The 20,772-nt window shown below is 51.2% G+C and overlaps 2 protein-coding genes across 2 annotated transcripts in view; one reads left to right on the top strand and one right to left on the bottom strand.

The window, feature by feature from the left end:
- The window catches only part of LOC148420713 (echinoderm microtubule-associated protein-like 6), a 30,861-nt gene extending 11,978 nt beyond the window's left edge, over positions 1 to 18,883 (top strand). The window contains 28 exon segments of the mRNA XM_088418737.1: positions 111 to 278; positions 352 to 553; positions 943 to 1,069; positions 1,172 to 1,250; positions 1,340 to 1,469; positions 1,552 to 1,650; positions 1,833 to 1,853; positions 3,341 to 3,514; positions 3,572 to 3,780; positions 4,318 to 4,475; positions 4,565 to 4,679; positions 5,412 to 5,600; positions 5,677 to 5,849; positions 6,191 to 6,353; positions 6,428 to 6,531; positions 6,953 to 7,106; positions 7,196 to 7,296; positions 12,667 to 12,806; positions 12,879 to 12,993; positions 13,083 to 13,254; positions 13,405 to 13,565; positions 13,850 to 14,026; positions 15,734 to 15,938; positions 16,631 to 16,883; positions 16,954 to 17,094; positions 17,187 to 17,351; positions 17,418 to 17,558; positions 18,269 to 18,883. Coding sequence (XP_088274863.1) covers positions 111 to 278; positions 352 to 553; positions 943 to 1,069; positions 1,172 to 1,250; positions 1,340 to 1,469; positions 1,552 to 1,650; positions 1,833 to 1,853; positions 3,341 to 3,514; positions 3,572 to 3,780; positions 4,318 to 4,475; positions 4,565 to 4,679; positions 5,412 to 5,600; positions 5,677 to 5,849; positions 6,191 to 6,353; positions 6,428 to 6,531; positions 6,953 to 7,106; positions 7,196 to 7,296; positions 12,667 to 12,806; positions 12,879 to 12,993; positions 13,083 to 13,254; positions 13,405 to 13,565; positions 13,850 to 14,026; positions 15,734 to 15,938; positions 16,631 to 16,883; positions 16,954 to 17,094; positions 17,187 to 17,351; positions 17,418 to 17,558; positions 18,269 to 18,438 — 4,206 coding nt within the window. The 3' untranslated portion in view covers positions 18,439 to 18,883.
- sde2 (SDE2 telomere maintenance homolog (S. pombe)) lies at positions 18,067 to 20,771 on the bottom strand. Its single transcript, XM_088418735.1, has 8 exons — positions 20,598 to 20,771; positions 20,002 to 20,125; positions 19,820 to 19,931; positions 19,577 to 19,746; positions 19,411 to 19,516; positions 19,216 to 19,335; positions 19,062 to 19,140; positions 18,067 to 18,585 (listed from the first exon to the last, which is right to left on the bottom strand). Exons 1-8 carry the CDS (start codon positions 20,712 to 20,714, stop codon positions 18,523 to 18,525), a joined length of 891 nt encoding a protein of 296 aa, XP_088274861.1. The 5' UTR covers positions 20,715 to 20,771; the 3' UTR covers positions 18,067 to 18,522.
- Between the last annotated feature and the right edge of the window lies 1 nt (position 20,772).

Raw genomic sequence — 20,772 nt, 5'->3', positions numbered from 1 at the left:
GGGCGCTTCTGCCGTTTTCGCGGCAAGCCCCAACTCCACTGCTTCCGTAATACAAGCGCTGCTGGCTCAGTGCAACCCTTTTTTTTAGTTAGAACCGCTTTTTTTTCCAGTTGGACAAACTGGAGTGGGCCAGCTGGACTTCGGTGCTGGGTCCCAACTGCGAGGGAATCTGGCCGACATTCGGCTTCGTCAACGCAGCCTCGCTTAGCAAAGACAGAAAGCTGCTGGCCAGTGGAGATGACTTTGGCTTCCTGAAGCTCTTCGGCTTCCCGTGCAGGGTGAGGCCCGTCCGGTCTGACCCATTTGTGCCTCGGCCTCTGACCGAGGTCGGTGCCTCCCCTTCGCCCTCAGGGTCAGTTTTCCAAGTTCAAGAAGTACGTTGGTCACAGCTTCAACGTGACCAACGTACGCTGGTCCAGCGACGATGCGCTGCTGTTGACGGTGGGCGGGGCCGACACTGCGCTGATGATTTGGACCAGGGAGCCTCCAGGTCACAGGGAGAACAAAGTTGTTGACAGCGAAGAGTCTGACGATGACACTGAGGAAGATGGAGGTACTCTGTAGCGGGCGTGCATCATGTCGTGGATGTCAGTAGCCCCACCAATTAGTGGAGGACAATACCACTATTTTATGTTCTGGCGGCGGCTTACAAAACATTGGTCTGATAAAAACATAAGCAACTGGCCTGTATAAAAACACCTTAGATGCGTAGTTCCTGTGATTGGGGTCAGAAGACCACTTTTCAAGGGTCTCCCCCTCATTTAGGAATGGGAAGGCATTTTTACTCGTCTCGCACAGGGCCGATTATGGATTCGTGATCAAAACCACTAGCACTTCGACTAGTCCTGTGATCAGTGAGCTTTGATTTGAGACATGTTAGTGCTATTGTACTGAAGTACTTGACAAATCTTCTGAAGCGCAACGTTCCCGTGATGTCATCAGGCTATGACAGTGACGTGGCTCGGGAGAAGGCTGCGGACTACGTGACCAAGGTCTACTCAGCCAGCATCAGAAAGATGACGGGAACCAAACCTCACCTGCAGCACAAGGAGCTTCCTGTGGAAGAGAGGTGCCAGCATGCGCTCCTGTTTGTTCGCTCACACAACCTCTAGTCGCCCCGCCATTAGTGGATGAACGCTGATCTCGATCCCCGTCCCGGCGGCCTTTTCAGACCTCCGGTGAGTCGAGCGACTCCGCTGCCCGACAAGCTGGTGCGCAACAACGTGTCCAAGAAGAAAAAGGCGGTGGAGGTAAGTCCTGTCGCTGCTCTAGCTGTCGGCGGCCCGCCCCGACTGTCGCGCTCGGCGTGACGCCGTTCTCGGCTCTGGCCGCCATTCAGGACCTTCAGCTGGATCATGTGTTTGGGTACCGAGGCTTGGACTGCCGGAACAACCTCCACTACCTCAACGATGGAGCCGACATTGTCTTCCACACGGCGGCGGCGGCCGTCATACAGAACCTGTCCTCGGGTGTGTAGTGCACCCCAAAGCAGGGCTGGCCAACGATCGGGCGGCAAGCTGTAACTTGGATGCACGTTTTTCGTGCCGGCAGGAACGCAAAGCTTCTATCTGGAGCACACGGACGACATTCTGTGCCTGACAGTCAACCAGCACCCCAAATACCAAAACGTCATCGCCACGGGGCAGATCGGTGAGTCCGGCATGATTGCCTGTCTCGCCGCTCTTCCATGGATTTGCTCGGCTGCTGCATGAACTTGGCTGCCTTTGCTCCATATGCCACTTTCTGTTTTTTTTTGTTTGTTTTTGTTTGTTTTGTGTGTGTGTGTGTGTTTTTTTCTTTTTGCTTCTACGTTGTCACCGCCCGTCCATCAGGTGACATCACGGAGCTGCCAGGTAAGCCCGCCCAACCCTCCTCCCCTCTGTCGGTCTCATGTCGATTTGTGCGGAAGCTGAGTTGTAAGCTGATTAGGGAAGGTCTGCTTGTGGTGCTCTGGAGCGTCAGCGCGGCGAGAACATGCAAACGCTTGGCCCGTTCCTGCTCGACCCTTATCTTGCTCTCAACTTACTATCAGCATAGTGAGCACTGAAGAAAAAAGTTCCGGCGGAACTTTACACTTTTCAAGGACACCCTTGTCATATAAATACTACGAGTTGATTAAGTTAAGAACACGAGGTCACACGTAGTCACATGGGTTAGGCGGCATCGCCCACCCGGAAGGCAATAAGAGTAGGAACCATTCGGTGAGAGATCAGACCTTCCGCTTATCGAAGAATAAAGCTCCACAGCCGCGTGGTCCATCTTTCTGGCGTAAACCAAGTAATTGAAAGATTCATGCAGCTTCGTAGTTACCATGAGCATAGTGAGCATCGAGGACAAATAAACCTATTCTAAACTTTACACTTCCCCCGCTCAAGGGTACCCCTGTATTGTATATAGTATAAGATGATTTGAGTCAAGCGCGTAGGTTCACGCATAGTCCCATGGGCTAGGCAGAGTGGGTGGGCAGCCAATGCAGAATGAGTAGGAAAGATTTGGGGCGAGATCAGACCTTCTTCTGCATTGCGCAAAGGACTTCACAGCTGCCAGTGCCGCCCGTGTGAGGTAAGGCCAATGCCTGGCGCAACTAAGCAATTGTTTCACGTGGCCTTCCGTCCATCCTTTCATTCGCATTCATGCAGCTCTGTCTGTCTTTCTCCACCTATCTCCAGTACATTAAGGGCCGGGCCCCCTTACTGATGTTGACTTGAATGCCTCCCATGACAAGCTCTTCTGCCCTGCGTCCATCCTCACACAAAGTGTTCCATGCCATCAAAGAAGCATGTGGCGCACAATCCCGAGTTTTCTGAGCGGTGAAAATGGCATGGTTCTGTCCTAAGGTTTACTCTTGATCTCGTCTGACCTCTGACTGGACTGTGACTAGGACCTAAGCGACTCGGCAAACATGACAGCCCTCTTGCCCAAGTGGGCTTTAAGTAAAGAACATTAGCAGCCACCACTAGACTCAGGGTGACAATGATTGTCGCGATAGTAGCAGCAAGCCATTGTCAGCCACAATGGCTTTGCGTGGGAAGGCTTTGCACAAGCGCTAAGGAAATGCAGTCGACGCAAGTGGGTCTTTCGCTATGGGAAGACTTTAGACTGGGCGGTCCAATCGACTTTTTCACGAGGCGGCGGAGTGGCCGTGTCCAAAAGCACCTGCGTGGCCGAACGGCATAGCGTGGCGGCAATGGGGCCGCTCGCCGGTTCTCTCCCTCGCTCCCTCGCGTGTGACAGCGCTCTTGCGACTGAGTGGACGCCGTCCTTGCGCCCGTGGCGCTGCGGCCTCAGGTTTTGTGACGGAGCGGATGCCGTCCTTGCGGCTGTGGTGTTGTGGCCGCAGGTTTTGCACCATCCATCCATGTGTGGGACGCTGTGACCAAGCAAACCTTATCCATCCTGCGCTGCTCTCACGCCAAAGGGGTGGGCTACGTCAACTTTAGCGCCACGGGGAAGCTCCTGCTGTCTGTGGGGGTGGAGTCCGAGCACGTCATCAGCGTGTGGAGGTGGCAGGAAGGTGAGCCTGACGCGCCCCCGTCCCGGGACTGTCGCGCCACCTGTGTTTTGCTGACAGGCGCCAGGATCACCAGTCGGGGGGGCCACCCGGAGCGCATCTTCGCAGTGGAGTTCCGGCCCGACTCGGACAGCCAGTTTGTGTCAGTGGGCATCAAGCACGTCAAGTTCTGGACGCTGGTGGGCGGCTCGCTCTTGTACAAGAAGGGCGCGCTGTGCGGCGTGGAGGACGCGCGCATGCAGACCATGTTGGCGCTGGCCTTCGGAGCGGTAAGTGCAAGTCCGCCTCTTGCCCGAGAGTGCCGACTGGACTTTTTTTTTCTTTTTTGTCAATGAATCCATTGAAATCAAACAGGTTCCTGCCCCTTGTTAACAAAAGGGCCATGACAGCAGAATAACGGGGAAGGATACAAATGTTGATCCTTTTTGTTCTAAGTAAAAGCAGGTATAGTATTGGATTTGGATTGGACACAAAGATAATATGTCTGCTTCCGTGAAGGACTGAAGGAAAAGAATACCTACAGAACAAGAGAATACATCGTATGACAAATCTTACGTCATAAGAGATTATCTACTTGCGAGAGCCTCGAATCCCAAAAGGATGAATTGATAATCAAACGTAGTTCTGGATTCATTGGCTACTGGCCAAGTTGTCCATCCGCAGTTGCTGGTCTAAACTCGATGCGCAGTCTGAAGGTTAATGCTGCATGCAAAGGTTTCAGTTTCACGTTCGGCTTCTACGTTGTCCATCCGATACTGTCCAACGAAGACAAAATGTGGCCCCTTATTTGCTTTTGCGTGTGCTAGAACAACTTGACTTTCACGGGCGCCATCAATGGAGACGTGTACGTGTGGAGGGAGCACTTCCTGGTCCGTGTGGTGGCCAAAGCGCACAGCGGTCCCGTCTTCACCATGTACACCACGCTGAGGGACGGCCTCATCGTCACCGGCGGAAAAGAACGGCCGTGAGTAATCCCTCCGTCGCTCCTCCCGGCGAGCTCCCCCTGGTGGCCTTCTGCTGGGCCGACCTGGGTTTTGTGGCCATCCCCAACAGGACCAAGGAAGGTGGCGCCGTAAAACTTTGGGACCAGGAGATGAAGCGATGCCGAGCTTTTCAGCTCGAGACCGGTCAAGCGGTGGAGAATGTGCGATCTGTGTGCAGAGGGAAGGTGGGTGTGGGAAGAAAATCCGGCCCTGTCCAATCGAGTCGACCTGACAGCCTCTTTTCTAACCGTGTTTGATTGGGCAACTCCTGACCACAGATCATGATATCTGGACGGTTTGTCGAAAAACGGCCTCACCCATCACAGTGCTTGCGACACTTTACAAAACAAAGTCATCCGACGTTTGCAAAGGAGTCTCTCAAGGGCCATGTTGCAATGCCTCATGTTGTATTCCAATTCATTCGCTCTTATTTTGCAAAGGAAGATGTTCTGCTCCTGCTGCGGCTTTCAAAAGCATGAAATGAGATTTGCTAATAGCTGCAAAAAGCCTGCCCGAGTTAGGCCCTGGAGTGTCTTGACGTATTCCCGCTTGTCTTTGTGCAACTCCAGCCCAGGGAGCCACACAGGGAGTCCAAAATGAGACAAACTGTCTCAAAAATAGAGCAAGCTTCGACTCGGCTGTGTTTGACCCAACTTTCTGAGCTATTTGCACAAAAAAAAAAATTCTGCACGTTATAAAGGTATGCATTTAATGCAAAATTTAGCATGACCCCTTTGAGATGTTCTAGGGCAGCAGCAGAAAAAACATTTCAAAACCCAAAGGATTCGGCTTTTTTGCGAGACAAAAAAAAACAAAAAAAAACGTTTTGTAGCTTCTTCATAGCGGATGATTGACCAACCCAAAAAGTTGTGTCAGTCCCTTGGTTGGAGCAATCCGACGAGACTCTGCCGGTCCAGGGCAAGATCCTGGTGGGGACCAAGGACGGTGATATCATCGAAGTTGGAGAGAAGAACGCCGCCTCCAACACCATGATAAATGGCCACACTCGGGGCGGCATCTGGGGACTGGATGCCCATCCCTTTAAAGACGTCTTCATCTCGGCCGGCGACGACGGAACCGTCCGCATCTGGGACCTGGCCGACAAGGTCCGAGCCAGTGGCTGAGGAGTGCCGGCGGACAAAAGGGGGCCTATCTCCAACGCCATCTTGTGGCTTTCCCTAGAAACTCCTGAGTAAAGTCAGCCTGGGGCACCCCGCCAAGTGCGCGTCCTACAGCCCTAACGGCGAGATGCTTTCCATCGGCATGGAGAACGGCGAGTTCATCATCCTGCTGGTGAACTCACTCAGCGTCTGGGGCAAGAAGCGAGACCGCAGCGTGGCCATCCAGGACGTACGGTACGCCCTCTTTTACCGCTTCGGCTGCAGTGCAAAAATGGAAAACGTATGTGTCCAACCTCAATTGTTTTGGGGGGGACTGAATTTTGCTGAAAGTTGAAAAATAACGTTTGCGTTGAGACAGCACTGCACTTTCGACGCTTTGGATATGAGCAAAATATCTGGGTTTCTTTCAGCATTCTCACAAGAAGATGTTTTTTTTTTGCCATTCGGTTCCAATTTGAGACAAAGTGCCATTCTATATCTGAAAAGAAACGGTGACCTTTTTGTAGCGGATGGGCGGTCTTTCCCTCGTGGCTCTGCGCACCCACGTGCGTCTTTGTGCGGTCCCTTTCCGACAGCTTCAGTCCGGACAACCGCTTTCTGGCGGTGGGCTGCGCTGAGAGCGCCGTGGATTTCTACGACCTGTCCTTGGGCTCTTCCCTCAACCGCATCGGTTACTGCAAGGACATCCCCGGCCGCGTCATCCACTTGGACTTCTCGGCCGACAGCCGGCGCATCCAGGTGGGCCGCCCGCCGTTACGAACCGTCCGCACTTGCCTGGGGCTGACAACCCTGGCTCCCGTCACCGCCGGCAGGTGTCCACCAGCACCTACGCTCGGCAGGTGCACGAGGTTCCTTCAGGCAAGATGGTAATGGATGCCAGCCTGCTGGAGAGGATCACGTGGGCCACGTGGACCAGGTGAGAGCGCCCGCTGCAGCCACTCAACCACTGCCTGGCACTTGTCCTGCACAAGGTCCACACCCGCCCACCCTCATTCATGATTTTAGTGTGTGTGGACGTCAAATGCAACTGCTGTTACCCTACTTTAGACATGGGCCCCAAATAAGACAGTGACTGTGCTATAACCATGATGAGAAATATACAGAAGCACACCATGAATATATTGCACCCCTCGCCCTTCCTTTTACTTGTATTTAGTTTTTGATAGTCTGACCAATAGATGACCACATCCAATAGGGCGTGCAGCCACCCCCCCCCAAAAAAAAAAAAAAAAAAAAAAAAAAGAATTGGTGAGTGATTATGTATTGGGAACATAGGCTGCATTTGCGACAAATGGAAGGAAAGTTTCAGAAAGCTGAATGTTGTGTGTGGCATGCAGCATCCTGGGCGAGGAGGTGCTGGGCATTTGGCCCCGCAACGCCGACAAGGCAGAGGTCAACTGCGCCTGCGTGTCCCGCGCCGGCCTCAACTTGGTGACCGGCGACGACTTGGGACTCATCAAGCTCTTCGACTTCCCGTGCCCCGAGAAATTCGTACGAGCGCGCCGCTCGTTCTCTTGCCCCGCTCGCCCCGCCCGGCCTGACTCTGGCTATTTTGTTTGTTGCTTTTTCCGCCCCCGCAGGCCAAACACAAGCGCTACTTGGGCCACTCAGCTCACGTGACCAACGTTCGCTTCTCCTGCGATGACAAGTTTGTCATCAGCGCCGGCGGCAGCGACTGCAGGTGACGCACAAATTATTGGTGGCGCCCATTGTCGGTGCCCATTTGCGGCTCCCATCACAAGGAAGCTCCCTGTTCTGTGACACAACCAGGCTGACTCCCCTTAACTTATTTGTCCATTGTGCACGTTACGCCCCCGATTGATAATCCTCTAGAAGAAAAAAAACAAGTCACTATAAGCTCATTGTTTAACCTGATTGACGGGCTTTGTTTCTCCCTCCAGTTTGTTTGTCTGGAAATGTCAATAGCGAGAGGATGTGCCTTCCCACCTGGACACAAGCGACATTTGTTTTGGGGGCAAAGGCAAAGATGGCAGCTCAGCCGCTCCATCTACCTCACTCTCTGCAGGTTAGCATAGCAACACTCGATGGAAACTCGTGTCAGAAAAACGGGACGCTGGACTACTGTGACGCCCCCTTCAAGGCTGCAGGACCGCTCATCTGGTGCTGTCATGGGCACACACACATTGTCAACTGCACTCTAGTTTGTATCATTCCAACTAGACTAGTGAGGCTGGAAACTATGTGTGTGACCGCTTCAGTGTGTTAGAGAGGTCTCGCTTGGTCTGTTTTTTGCTTTTACATTGAATAGGTTTTTAGACACCCCCCCCCCCCCCCCCCCCCGAAAATAAAAGAAAAAAAGGATATCAATTGGTCCATAAGGCAAAAAAAATTCGCAAGCATAAAGCTCACTTCGGCATGTTCAGTTCATTCCAGCCATCTTGGCTACTGTTGGCCTGAACTCAAATGTCAAAATTATAGCTCCAAATTTGATTTTTTGACATTTCTCTTATGTGTTTATTTGAGCGATGTTACATTTGATGAAGACAAGCGAGCGTCCTCATTTGCATTCGTAGGCGACATTTGAGATTCGCGCTATGTGGCAGCCGTCCTCTGGTTGGCGCCGGTACGCTCGATTGGCCTCAAAATGGTCGCAGGACACACAGCCACATAGCAGGGCTTCGCCGTCCGTCAGGGGTGTCAAACCAGGCCTTTGGCCAAGAACATCTTGCCTTGCACTTTTCCGATGCGTGTCAGTGGTGACGTTTTGCCCCATAACTCACAAACGGATTTTGTTTTTCCTCTAAGCCCCTGAGGCCCGTGGATCACACACTAGCGCTCAAATTGCTAATGGGTGTTACGCTACACTAACAGCATCTCACGTTTTTAATATATCAGAAGACAAATATTTTTGTTGTGGGGCAGCTTGCGTGCTTTGTTTGGCAAAGGTAGCTTCCTTAGCGAGACAAGCTCTTGGCAAACATAGCATACCTGCTCGCCAGTGCTATGGACTTTTAGGGATTGTAGCTTAGCACAAATGTTGCGTGTGATTGGCATGTTTATATTTAGTCTTCGTGTTGGTTTACATTCAGTGCAGCACATTTGATATGTAATTTTTTGTTTGACAAACAAAGGCCCCTTCCAATGCAAGCTTCCAATGAGCGAGGGCTTAGCATCGTGTGTACTAAGCCTGACTGGTGTAGCTAAAAGACTTGCCATCGCTTCTCTTACTGTATGTATGTGAGATTTGATCGTGCTCTGTGTTTCATGTCAACAAAGTTTACAAAGTGAGTGCAGAAAAACTGTTTGAACACAATTCATTTTACAATAAAGGTACACGTCGCGTGACTGTCAAATTGTGTTTTTTTTTTTTCTTCAGATGTTTTAAAAGAATGTCAGGCATGCATTTTTTTATACTTCCTCAGCACGTTCACTTGTGTATTATAAAATATGTTTTTCTTTTAAAAGCTCTGGAAAAGAAAATTCCATATTTCATAGGGGAGTTCGTCTTAGTTAAATTCATATGCCCCAAGTCTTGTAAATGGAGCTCTCTTTTCTTCAAAAGTGTTTTATCCTACAATTGGGTAAGATCTGATCTCTGACCATTGTGACGACGTGGAAGCGTCCCCCCTATATTTGAAGCGTAGTCACAATTTCATAATTGCAGTTGGCTTTGGGTGTTCCCTCGTTTTTTGCATTTAATGGGGACAGAAAAAAATCCCCGAAAAGTGTGAAATCTGCAAAGTAGGACCACTAAACTCCTTAGAAGTTTTCATGCATGTGTACAGTATGTTGGTATCAGAATTTTTTAAACGAGAAAAGTATTTATACTTTACATATTTGAGACTAAGATTACTGCAATGCACATATTAAATATTGAATTATGAAACCTTATACCATAACTGTACTGTTATCCCTTCCCGTTTCCACCCCTTGGCCGTGGTCAGGGCACGCAGAGGGCCGGAGTTACCCTCGGAGTAACGGCCCTCAGACGTCGACCTACAGTGGAGCCCATAGCTGACCAAGAACAAGAAAGCAGAGTTTACACTCAAACTTTGATTTGAATTTATTACAAAAACGTTTGATCAATACCATCTGCCCAAAGTGGTCTTTTGGCCTCAGCGCGCTTCTTGTGCCGGCTCCCAGCGTGATGTCGAAATCGACTGATGCGGGCAGGAGCGGATTATAAGTCCTGCCCTCAATGGTCGATTTTGCGCCGGGGGCCAATCACATGTCTTGTAAGAGTGCCCCTGAGCTGATTGAGACATTGGCTGGCCAGTCGCGTTCAAGCTGTTGACTATTGCCGACAGTACTTAGAGCATTCTCCGAGTGAAGGTCACGCGAGAGTGGTGAGGAGAAAAGAAAGCTTTGGGAGGACGTTACCTTGAGTGTTTTTGTTATCAATTGGAATTTTGAGTGTACAGTAAAGTCTGCTTCCTTGTTCTTATGTTTGCTCACCTATGGCAGTGGTCTCCAACCTTTTTATCACCACAGACCGGTCAACGCTTGAGATTTTTTCTGCGGATGGGTGGGGGTTCAAATTGTACCAAAACACACGCAAATTACATTGTCAATCATAAAACTGAATTACAAAAGCTATTCATTTCAAGGGAAATAACTGGCACAAACGAAAATGCAAACGAGCTAAACGCATACAAGGCAGCACTATATAACATGATGAAGATAAGAACTAATATTAGCTAGCATGTTATCCACAGTCAGAAGTTGTTTGATGAACATACAAACTAATTTGGGGCATATTATCAGACATCAACATTCTTACAAAGAAAGTGCAATTTGCAGACAGTCGTGGGCCAGATTTCACGGAGACAAAACAACGTGTGCATCACCGACTGAATGCTCTCAAAACCACACCATCCTCCTCACTACAAAATGTAGTATCAACAGCGGCCAGAGGCGTATGGCGTTATATTTGTGCCACAATTACGCGCGCAGAAAAAATTTTGAGCGTTGAAAATAAAACTGAGCGAGCGAAAACAGATTTTGAGCGCAGAAAAAAAGTTATTGAAAAGAAGTTTCTCGCTCAAAATTCCTTTTTGCTCGCTCGCAATAGCATTCTCGCGCTCAACATCTCGCTCTCGTTCGCGATACTCCTCCCTCCCTCGCTCAACATCGTGTTTGCTCAACATCGAGCTCTCGCTCGCTCGAGTCGTCCTCTGCGCTCTCATTGGATACCAAGCTGTCAATCAAAGTGCTTTTACAAGCTCTGATTGGCTGGTTTTGTGGCACAAACGTAACGCGTGAGCAGAACTGAGCGAGCGCAGAGGACAACTCACGCGAGCGAGAGCTCGATGTTGAGCAAACGCGATGTTGAGCGAGGGAGGGAGGCATATCGTGAGCCAAACAGAGCACAAATGAATTAACTGTTAAGCTAAATCAATTCCAAAACATTATTTCGGGTGCGGCCCACGCGCTCCAGTACCAGTAGATGCACGGATCCGTACCTAGCCGCGGACCGGTGGTTGGGGACCACTGACCTACGGGCTCCACTCAAGGTCAAGGCTCGAGGAGTTCCCATGGCATGTGCCGTTAGTCAACTCGTCTGTTTGGTATGCAGGAAACCAGCGCGTCTCTCCACAATATAGCTTTTTTTTTTTTTAAATGGAATTAAAAAAAAAAACATGAAGCACAGAGCACACAAAAGATGAAGCGTGAAGTAACGGGGGTACACTGTACTTTTTAGGAATGAAGTCTCCGGCAACGTCGTTGTAGACTTGTCAAATGATGGGATGACCAATGGTAAACACTATAGAAAGCCTGCAATGCAGCCTCGGCTGGCTGAGGACACAAATGTTCCACATTCAACAATATGGATTTATATTAATACAATTCCATAGAGATATTAGTACATTTCCATACAGCAAGTGATGACTTTTTGGAAGAAATGAATGAAGTTGAAGGGGGGACCTTAGCGGGATTCTCTTTAAAAGGGACAGTGTGTAAGATTTAGACCGTTTTTCACTAAAAAGGTATAAATTAAATGATTGTAAATTTCAAAAACTTGCAAATGAATGTGTTTTTCGTGACTAACAGTATGTTTTAAATATAATAATTGGTCTATATATAACTGGGGGGGGGGGGCACTTCTCCGGAGGCGGCCATATTTGTTTTAGCTACGGACAATGGTAAATGCAGCATCACAGCACCTCCTGCTTTCCGTAAACGGTCTAAATTTTACACACTGTCCATTTACAAATCTATATACAATACATTACATACTATAATAGTCCTGCAGTTCTCTTCCACGCCAAGGGCGGCGGTAAGGTAAAATATTTGCTTCCGGTGCAGCCTTTGAGTGTCATGGCGGCACCCACCGAAAGCTTACAAGGCGACATGAAACCAGCCAGTCGGGGTTAAAAGTCATTTTTGAGGTCAGCAAAGACATACTTAACACTCACCCACACTTTGTTCATCTTTGCATACATTTTTGACGTTCGTTTGTTGGTTGTTGAAGCGGCAGCAATTGAAATTACGCCATAAATGAGTATGTTTGGAGTTGGGGGGAGCCCAAAAGTATTAATAGTGTTTAAAAAATAAATAAATAAAAAGGGTTTAATGTCAGTTAGTCAGAGAAACCTAACAGTACTTATCAAAGTCATGTGCGCATCTCAGGTCATGCCCACTTGGACGTCTGAAGGTATGAAAACATTTGTTAAAGTATTCTAGATCTTATGGGCGTCATTTATTTATTTTTTCAAATATCATGAAGTTCATGAAGCGTTTTTGTCCGGCTATCTTTGTTTATTTCCATAATAGTTGTATTGCGCATATGAACAGATCAATGAATGTCTTTGACTACATTTGCAAACTTGTTCAACGTTGTGACACAGAGTGGGATCGTGTGTGTGTGTGTTCGTTCGTGTTTGTGTGTTTGGAGTGAGACGTTATTGCCTGAGGAATACCAAAAGAAACTGCACAGAGAAATGTGTTTAGTGAGTGGCAACGCAAGATGGCTGCTGGCAGCTTTGCGTGTCGCTACGGCGAGTCGATGGCATGGAGAGTTCGTCTTCTCTCTGTCTTCTGCCGTTTTGAAAATGTAGGTCTTTGTCTTTTCCTCCGACTGGGCCGTCAGAGACCATGCTGCGGATGCTGAAGCCGCTGACATCATGGGCGGCGGGCCGCCTGCCCCTTGCCGGCGCTAACTTGCTGCCTTCGCCCCTCCTATGTCGTCCCGTGTTCGCCGCCGCCGCCCCTCTGCTGGCCTCCAAGCAGGTGAGTGAGTGCGGCGCTCCTCTTCTCTGCAGCCTGCCACCTCTCACCCGCAACCTTCCCCACATGCCGTAGGTCAAAGTTCAGAGGAAGGAACAGCGGCCAAAGACGAAAGCCAACAAGCAGGAAGTGGAGATCAGGCAGAGCATGACAGTGGAGGCCCTCGCGCGAGCCATGAACAAACCCCCCGGTAAATTCAGGCGAGCTGGTAACACCTTTCCTTCAGGTGTCATTTCAAACGCTAGTAAATAGCGGACGCAGTTAACACCTAATCCCTAGATCATGTTCTGGAGGCGTTGCTCAACACGGCGTTGGACACATCGCGGCTCAATGCCTCATCGGTGCTGGACGAGCGCTGGATCAAAGAGGTGGTCACGCGCTCGGGCATGAAGTTCCGCTGGGAGAAGCTGAGGGAGATGCCACAGCGACAAAACAGAGATGCCGTGCCCAGGTGGGTCAGCCCGGGCCGAGGGATCCGACGACACCCTTGGTCCGGTGGTTGCTTTTGAGCGAGCCGGGTCCCGCTGGATGACAAGGAGCCGTGCGCGTGTGTGTGTTTGTGTGTGTGCATGCGCGTGTGTGTGTGTGCGTGCACGCGCAGACCCCCCGCGGAGGCTGGCAAGCTGGTACGACGCCCCCCGGTGGTCACCATCATGGGCCACGTGGACCACGGCAAGACCACGCTGCTGGACAGCCTGAGGAAGAGCCGACTGGCCGCCGCTGAAGCCGGCGGCATTACGCAGCATATCGGCGCCTTTGCAGGTCATTGCCGAGCCCGGCGGTGCCAGGCTGCTTTTGATGCTTTCGTCAGTGCGGTAATAACAAGTTGCTTGGGAGCTGATTTCAAGCGGCTGTTCCCGACGCTCTTACCGCACAATGTTTTTCACGGACTCCGCCGTTGCTAGCAAACTGAGAGAAGGCGCGCACGGCGCATGGACAAAGCCTCTGATCTTTTGACCGCCATGGCTATTTGCAAATTCAGTCGTACGCAGCGTCCAGGTCGGCCCGCGCTCTGTCGCTCAGCTGGCCTGTTTTTTGACCCGCAGTCGAGTTGGCCACGGGCGAGAGGATCACCTTCCTGGACACGCCGGGTCACGCCGCCTTCTCAGCCATGAGGGCCCGCGGCACCCGCGCCACCGACATCGTCATCCTGGTGGTGGCCGCCGATGACGGCGTCATGGACCAGACCGTGGAGTCCATCTGCCACGCAAAGCGGGCGGCAGGTACCCGCTGGGGACGGCCCAACTTTGGCGGTGTATTGTATATTTTTTTTTTTACATTTGCTTTTAGGCGAGCGCTCCTGAATTATATTTTGCTTGGCCCCCCAGGAAAGAGAAAACCTTATACGTCCCTCCTTTCGCTGCGCCCACTTTAAATAAGATTATTGCGTATAAAATAGTGTATGTTAGGGCTGCATGATTATGGCCAAAATAATAATCACGATTATTTTGGTCAATATTGAAATCACGATTACTAATCACATTTATTCATCATGCTTGGTCAAACATGTCTATTTATTGCCCTTTTTTAAAAAAAGCAGAATATAAACGAGGCTTCAAGGCTTGATATTTACAAATAATAATAATGAAACAAAAATAAATAATTTAAAGAATTTCACCCAAGACATAGCAAAAACTTGGCACACAGGGCAGCACAGCTAACTTACTTGCTGAGTGCAAACCAATGAAAAAAATAAGTCTACTAGAACCAAATAAGTTATTTACTTTTAAGCTAATTTCGATCAATTTGCAGTCAACATGTCATTTTCGGTCGTTTCAAACCGAATGTATTCAAATTTTTCAAAACTGTACAAAACAGCCAAACTGTATGTGTATCTAAAAGTGTATCCTTTTTAAATGAATAACATAACGAAAATAGCTTGATGAATTGAAGAGGCTCATATTGTGCCGGCGCCTCACTGCACCCGGATGCTCCCCTTATAGGGAGGACGTTCCCTTATGAGGCACGCCCGGTGATTTGGGAAATTAGCCGTCACTGCTGTCCCATCGCGCCAGGCGCCGTCCGCGCCCATTCACGCGCCTTGTGTGGTCGGCGCTTTTTCCATAAGATTTGCCGTGCTTTTGTGTGCGTTGCAGTTCCCATGATCGTGGCGATCAACAAATGCGACAAAGTTCAGACGGATCCTGAGCGGGTCAAGCGGGAACTGCTGGCCCATGACGTGGTGTGCGAGGACTTTGGGGGGGATGTCCAGGCCATCCACATCTCGGCCCTCAAGGGCCAGAACCTGCAGGCGCTGGCGGAGGCCACGGTGGCGCTGGCGGAAATTCTTGAGCTGAAGGCGGAACCTGACGGCGCCGCGGAGGGCCTGGTCATTGAGAGTCGCACGGACAAGGGCAAAGGGTCAGGTTGCTCTGGGACGACTCCGGGCTGGAAGGGTAGCGAAAAAGGGGGGTGGGGGGGTCCGATCCCGTTCCCGATCCTGTCACCAGCACAGTAACAAACCGTATGAGCAGCGTTCCCAAATGTCCCGTATCTGCGATGCCCCTGTCGTGGCGTCCGGTCTCTTCTCACCTTTCACGCCAGAGAGAAAAAAAACACGTCGTCCTGCCAATAAGGGACTGGCTGCAATATCCATACAACAAGTGATAGCATGGCATTGGGACGTCCCTGGTAGGAGCATTTGATGAGCAAGGGGCAACAAGGCCAAATAGACAATATTGGAAATGAGCGGCATTAGAAAGAACCTTGTGCCAAAGGGGCCGACAGGAGGCGTGGCCAGAAGGGGCGGGGAAAAAAATCGTCATCCGCCGTCAAACGTAGTCCCCGTCACCCATTTTTTTCCGATGCTGGCTCATCGAGGCCAAGCGCGTGCTCCCACCCTGCCCGTCCGTGCGCAGGCGACAAACGCGTTTGTCCAAGCTCCCTCCCGTTTGGCGGGCTCGCAATTTGGTCCTCTTCTCTCATCGCAGGCCCGTTACGACGACGCTGGTCCAGAGGGGCGCGCTGCGGCAGGGCTGTGTGCTGGTGGCGGGCAAGACATGGGCCAAAGTGCGCCTCCTGTTGGACGAGAACGGGCGTGCGCTAGAGGAGGCGGGGCCCGGCGTGGCGGTCGAGGTGGTGGGCTGGAAGGACACGCCCTCCGCTGGCGACTTGGTCCTGGAGGTCGAGTCTGAGGTCAGCGCCGCGCTTGCACATTGGCAAACGGTGTGGAATCAATTATTCCGCAACTTCATCAGGTGTACTTTGCCTCTCCATTACCGTTCAGCAAACCAATATAATCTGTTAGCAAAATATATATTTTTTGTGCGTCTCCAATTAGGCGTTTTATTTTTATTTTTTTTGCAAGAAAAATTTATATAATTATTTCAAGAACAATTCAGCCTAAATAACGAATTCACATTTTTTGTGCACCTCCAATTAGGTGGTTTTTTTTTGCAAGAAAAATGTATATAATTCCAATATCAGTTCAGCCTAAATAACAAAGTCACAATCTCAGATGCTACAATGGCCTCCCCGCCAGATTTGTTTAATGTCAATCCAAACGGAACACGATTTCAAATGAATCGGACCCAATATGCCCAAACACAACCGAATAAGGATTCCGTTGTGGTTTTGACCGAATGAATTCAAAAGTGCTGTCGTAGCTTACAAATGGTCACATTTACATATTCAAACTGGTAGCCCTTTGTATTTAGCTGGCACTTTGCTTGCCACGCTTGCGCTAAAGAAGCTCCGCTAGCCTAACGCTAACGTATGTAACGGATGTGGAGTTTATTCCACACCTTGCCGCAAATGCCACTCGTCAACTAACGGCGCAGAGTAGCAAACGTGCTAAAAAAGTGCCGACGGGCATCTTGCGTCAGCAGCAGCGAGCCAGGGAGGTGGCGGCGTGGCGTGGTGAGGAGGAGGAGCTGGAGCAGCTGGAGGCGGAGCGGAGTGCCATCCAGGCCAAGCGGCAGTGCCATGACGACGTCTACAGAAAAGAGAGGGCGGAGCTGGCACACCTGGGCTGGCGTCAGAGGAAGTCGCTGCTCTACCGCAAGAACAAGGGCAAGTTCACCAGCCGGCCCAGCGAGAAGACGCCGCCTGTCGGTGTCGCCCTGCCGCTCGTCATCAAAGGTATGCAGCCCGCCACGCGCCAGGAATTTGGCCAGAGGTCAGCCTGGTTTGTTTGCATCCCACCTGCCAGCCGATGTGGACGGCTCCTTGGAGACCATCTTGAACCTCCTGGACACCTACGACGCCCACCATCAATGTCGCCTGGACCTGCTTCACTTTGGCATTGGCGAAATCTCGGAAAATGACCTCAACATGGCCCAAACCTTCGGAGGTAGCGAGCGCACTCGGGAAAAGTGTCCTTATCTCACACGCTAACGTTCGTGAGGTTGCATGAGGCATTCACTGCCGCCACGCCTCCCCCAGGCAGCGTGTACGGTTTCAACGTGGCGGCGAGCAAGGCCATCCGTCAATTGGCGTCGCGCCGCAATGTCCCCGTCAAGCTTCACAACGTGATCTACAAAATGGTGGACGAGCTCAAGGCCGAGATTGGCGCCAAGCTTCCGCCGGTGGTCACTTGCGACCCGCTGGGTGAGTGGAAGACCGCCGTCGGGTCCTTGAGCCTAAACCCCGCCGACCTATTGGCTCCGCCCCCAGGAGAGGCCGCCGTCCTTGCCGCCTTTGATGTGACAACGGGGAAGAAGAAGACGGCGGTGGCCGGCTGCCGCGTGCTCCGGGGGCAGCTGGAGCGCAAGATGAAGTTTCGGCTGATTCGCGACGGCCGCACGCTGTGGGAGGGTGAGCGCTCCCGCCGTGATGTGACCGCGAACAAAGATGGCATTTTTGGATGCCGTGCTAAGACGTCCAACATTTGGCAAAGAAGTCACTAGTTGTTACACGATCCAATGAATTTGCTCTCTTTTGGAGAAGAAACATCACAGCATGGAAGTGCTGAAGCAACAAGCGACGCCCTGGCTAGAAAGGTGCAGCACACAGCAAGATGCTGCAGCTCGCGCTAGTGACCGCTATGCGAAAACATTAAACGCACACCTGCGATGGACCAAAATGTTAGTTGTTGGGTGTGTGGTACAATTGTCTGGCCATGGAGCGGCTCGTGATTCCAAGTCCTAATGAGAATGTGGCAAGAGAGAGAAAACGAGACTTTAGCTACGTAGAGAGCAAGGCAAACACTTTCCCGGGCATCAGACGCGCCCGGCAAGCCTATCCAAGCTACGTGGCCGGTTGCCTAACGTCTTCCTGTGTTACCTGCCCGCCCCAAAAAAATCTGACCGGAACCGGAGGTTTTTGACTGGCTTTTTATTGAATATGCTTGCAGTATTGTGGCAATTACCTCATTTGGTGACAGCCATTTTTAGAGCCAACCGCTAGAAAGAAAAAAAAAAGTACATAAAAGACTACATAGGATCAAATGTGTGTATGCTGAATAAAAAGCTAAAGCCACATCTTTGGGACAGAGTGGGGGCAATGATGTCTGCGTTTGGTTTCAGGGGGGATCCTGGCACTGAAGCACCACAAAGAGGACGTGAACGTGGCACGGGCAGGCAGCGAGTGCGGCCTGTCGCTGGACGGCCACGAAGAATTTCAGATCGGCGACGTGCTCCAGTGCTTTCGGGAGGTGGAGACGCCGCAAGTCAGTGCCTGGGACCCCGGATTCTGAGGCCCCGCCACTCAGAACTAATAAAATTAAGACCAAATCCTGCTGCGCGAAGAGCCAGGAATGTCGTCGCGCCAGCTGCAGATTTCAGACCGCCGCTGCCTGGTGGTGATGGTCTGCGTTGCCGCCATCGTCTTCTGCTTGCGCATCCTGTGGAACACACACGCTCTAGTAGACGTCTAATTTAGTCCCTTTCCTTTGCATGCCGGCAGCCACATTTCATTTGGACATTGGTTTGCGGTTGTGTCTCAGTTGACCCGGGACATGAGGTCAACATCAATCAACGCATGCACCTCAGCAGGACAACAGCAGCCCCCCCCCTCCAAAAAAAAAAAAAATGAAAAGGAGGACAGGCCAGTATTGACAGCAAATATAGGTTCCATCTCTGGGTACCAGCTGCTCTCTTGGACCACTTTTACCATGTCAAATACAAAGGAGTTTTATGAAACTGCTAAGAAAATGCTGTCTTTCTTTCAAATGATACCATTGGTGTCTGAGCATGCTTCAGCAAAGTGCACTTTTTTCCTCTGGCTGCATTCAGATTGCAAAAAAAAAAAACCCAGCAACAAACAGTTGACTTGCCAATATCGCAATAGCTGTCAAATAACGTTTCGCAGCGTGATCACCTGCAGGCCAGGTGCACCGCCAGACGCCACATCGCTCTCTCCGGAGGGGACGGTCTTCTCTACAGGCGAGGCCAGTGTCCTGAACACAAAACCTTTGCTGATGCTACCGATCGTTTGACCTACGCCACCATCAAAAGCTGATGAGTCGCCAAACCCCTTGCCGGGCTCCGCCTCCTTTTCCATTACGGCATCGTTACGTTGAGGCTCGTCGCTGGACTCTTCCCCCTCGTCGTCGTCGTCCTCGTCCTCCGAGCTCAAATCGTCGAAGCCGGTCCTGTTGCCGTGACAACGACAAACATGGGCATCACGGTCCAAGTCGGGGAGCCACACGTCCCAGCGAACCACTCACCAAGAACACGCTCCCGCCGTCACACTCTTCTTGCTCGGAGGATGGCACTGGGCGGGGCCCGGCCGCTTGGAGGCCCGGGACTGCGAAGCAGACGCCGCCTGCAGACCTGGACAAGGCATATCTATGGCACAAGGCGCCACTCGAGGGTCACATTGGGGGTTCCCACCTTTGAGCACAGAGTCCTCCAATCTCTCGGCCAGGCTGTGACATTGCTGCTGGTAGGCGGGGTCGCTGAACTGATGTTTGGGCTCGGCCAGCTTTCTCTGCAGGCGCTCGGCACGGCGCCGGTCCTTCTCTGCCTCGCGGTCCGCCTGTTGCTTCAGCCACTCGGCCATCCTGTCGCGCGCCAAGGACCGTCAAGAGATTCTCCTCCCTCCCCAACACAATCGACAGATTGAAGCTCACTCACTCTTTCTCGTGGTTGACATCTCGCAGGCGGCGTCCGCTCAAATCCCGGCAGGCCTCGCGATTGGTCGTCTTCTCGATCTGAGCGCCGAGAGCTCGCAGCATGGAGCCGAAGCCTGCGAGGAAGCCGTGCGACGTCACTCGCCTTGCTCCCCGCCCGGGCTCCCTTCCCTGAATGCCACTCACCTCCCTTGCCTCCGGCCAGGCGGGGAACCAGCCGATAGACAGCGCCACCCTGAAGGGGCTCGTCCGGGCGGGACTTGTGACAGTCCCTGCTGACATAGAAGTCCTGAGCTGCCCATGGCGACGCCTGAAAAGGACCTGGCCTCATCAAAATGTGACACAAGCGTCTCGTTGTTTGTTCTTGCACTAACTGTCATGACACTTAAATTTCGTTGTTTGGGTTACAATGACAATGAAGATGTATTGTAGCAAAGGGGCCCGCCTTGTCCGTTAGCGTTCACCAGGACGGCTCCTCAAATGTGTCGTTAAATTTAACACCTCGATCGTCAAGACTTCGGAAAAAAAAAAAAAAAAAACTTTTTGGGGCATGTTACACTAAAGCCACGAGATAGCGGCGTTGCATTTTATCCTATGCGATATTTTCCTGACCATAAACGAGCTTTTGGAGCAGCACGTTAATAAACGCAGCGACACGTTTGACGATTTGCTGCGTAAATAACCGATTCAATCGGTCACAAATACACCAGGAAGCGGGCGGCTTCGAGATCGCAAAACGCAAAAGAAGACGCGTTTACTTGCCGCTTGCTATCCAAACTCACCCATTGTTGGACGAACCGCTCTAGAACATCTCGAACCGACGAACCTTGCGGGAAGGCCCACGCACAAAAGCGCAAGCGGCCCGGGGCACAAACAAAAACCTCGGTGCTCGCCTCCATGTCGCTGCACGTCTGTCTTAACTTGCTAGGCTAGCTAGCCAGCGTGACGTAATATGAG

The sequence above is a fragment of the Hippichthys cyanospilos genome, chromosome 7 (assembly GCF_059441005.1).
Source record: "Hippichthys cyanospilos isolate Australia breed blue-spotted pipefish chromosome 7, RoL_Hcya_1.0, whole genome shotgun sequence".
NCBI lineage: Eukaryota > Metazoa > Chordata > Actinopteri > Syngnathiformes > Syngnathidae > Hippichthys > Hippichthys cyanospilos.
Note: the sequence above shows the minus strand (reverse complement) of the source record. Positions and strands in the feature narration are given on the sequence as shown.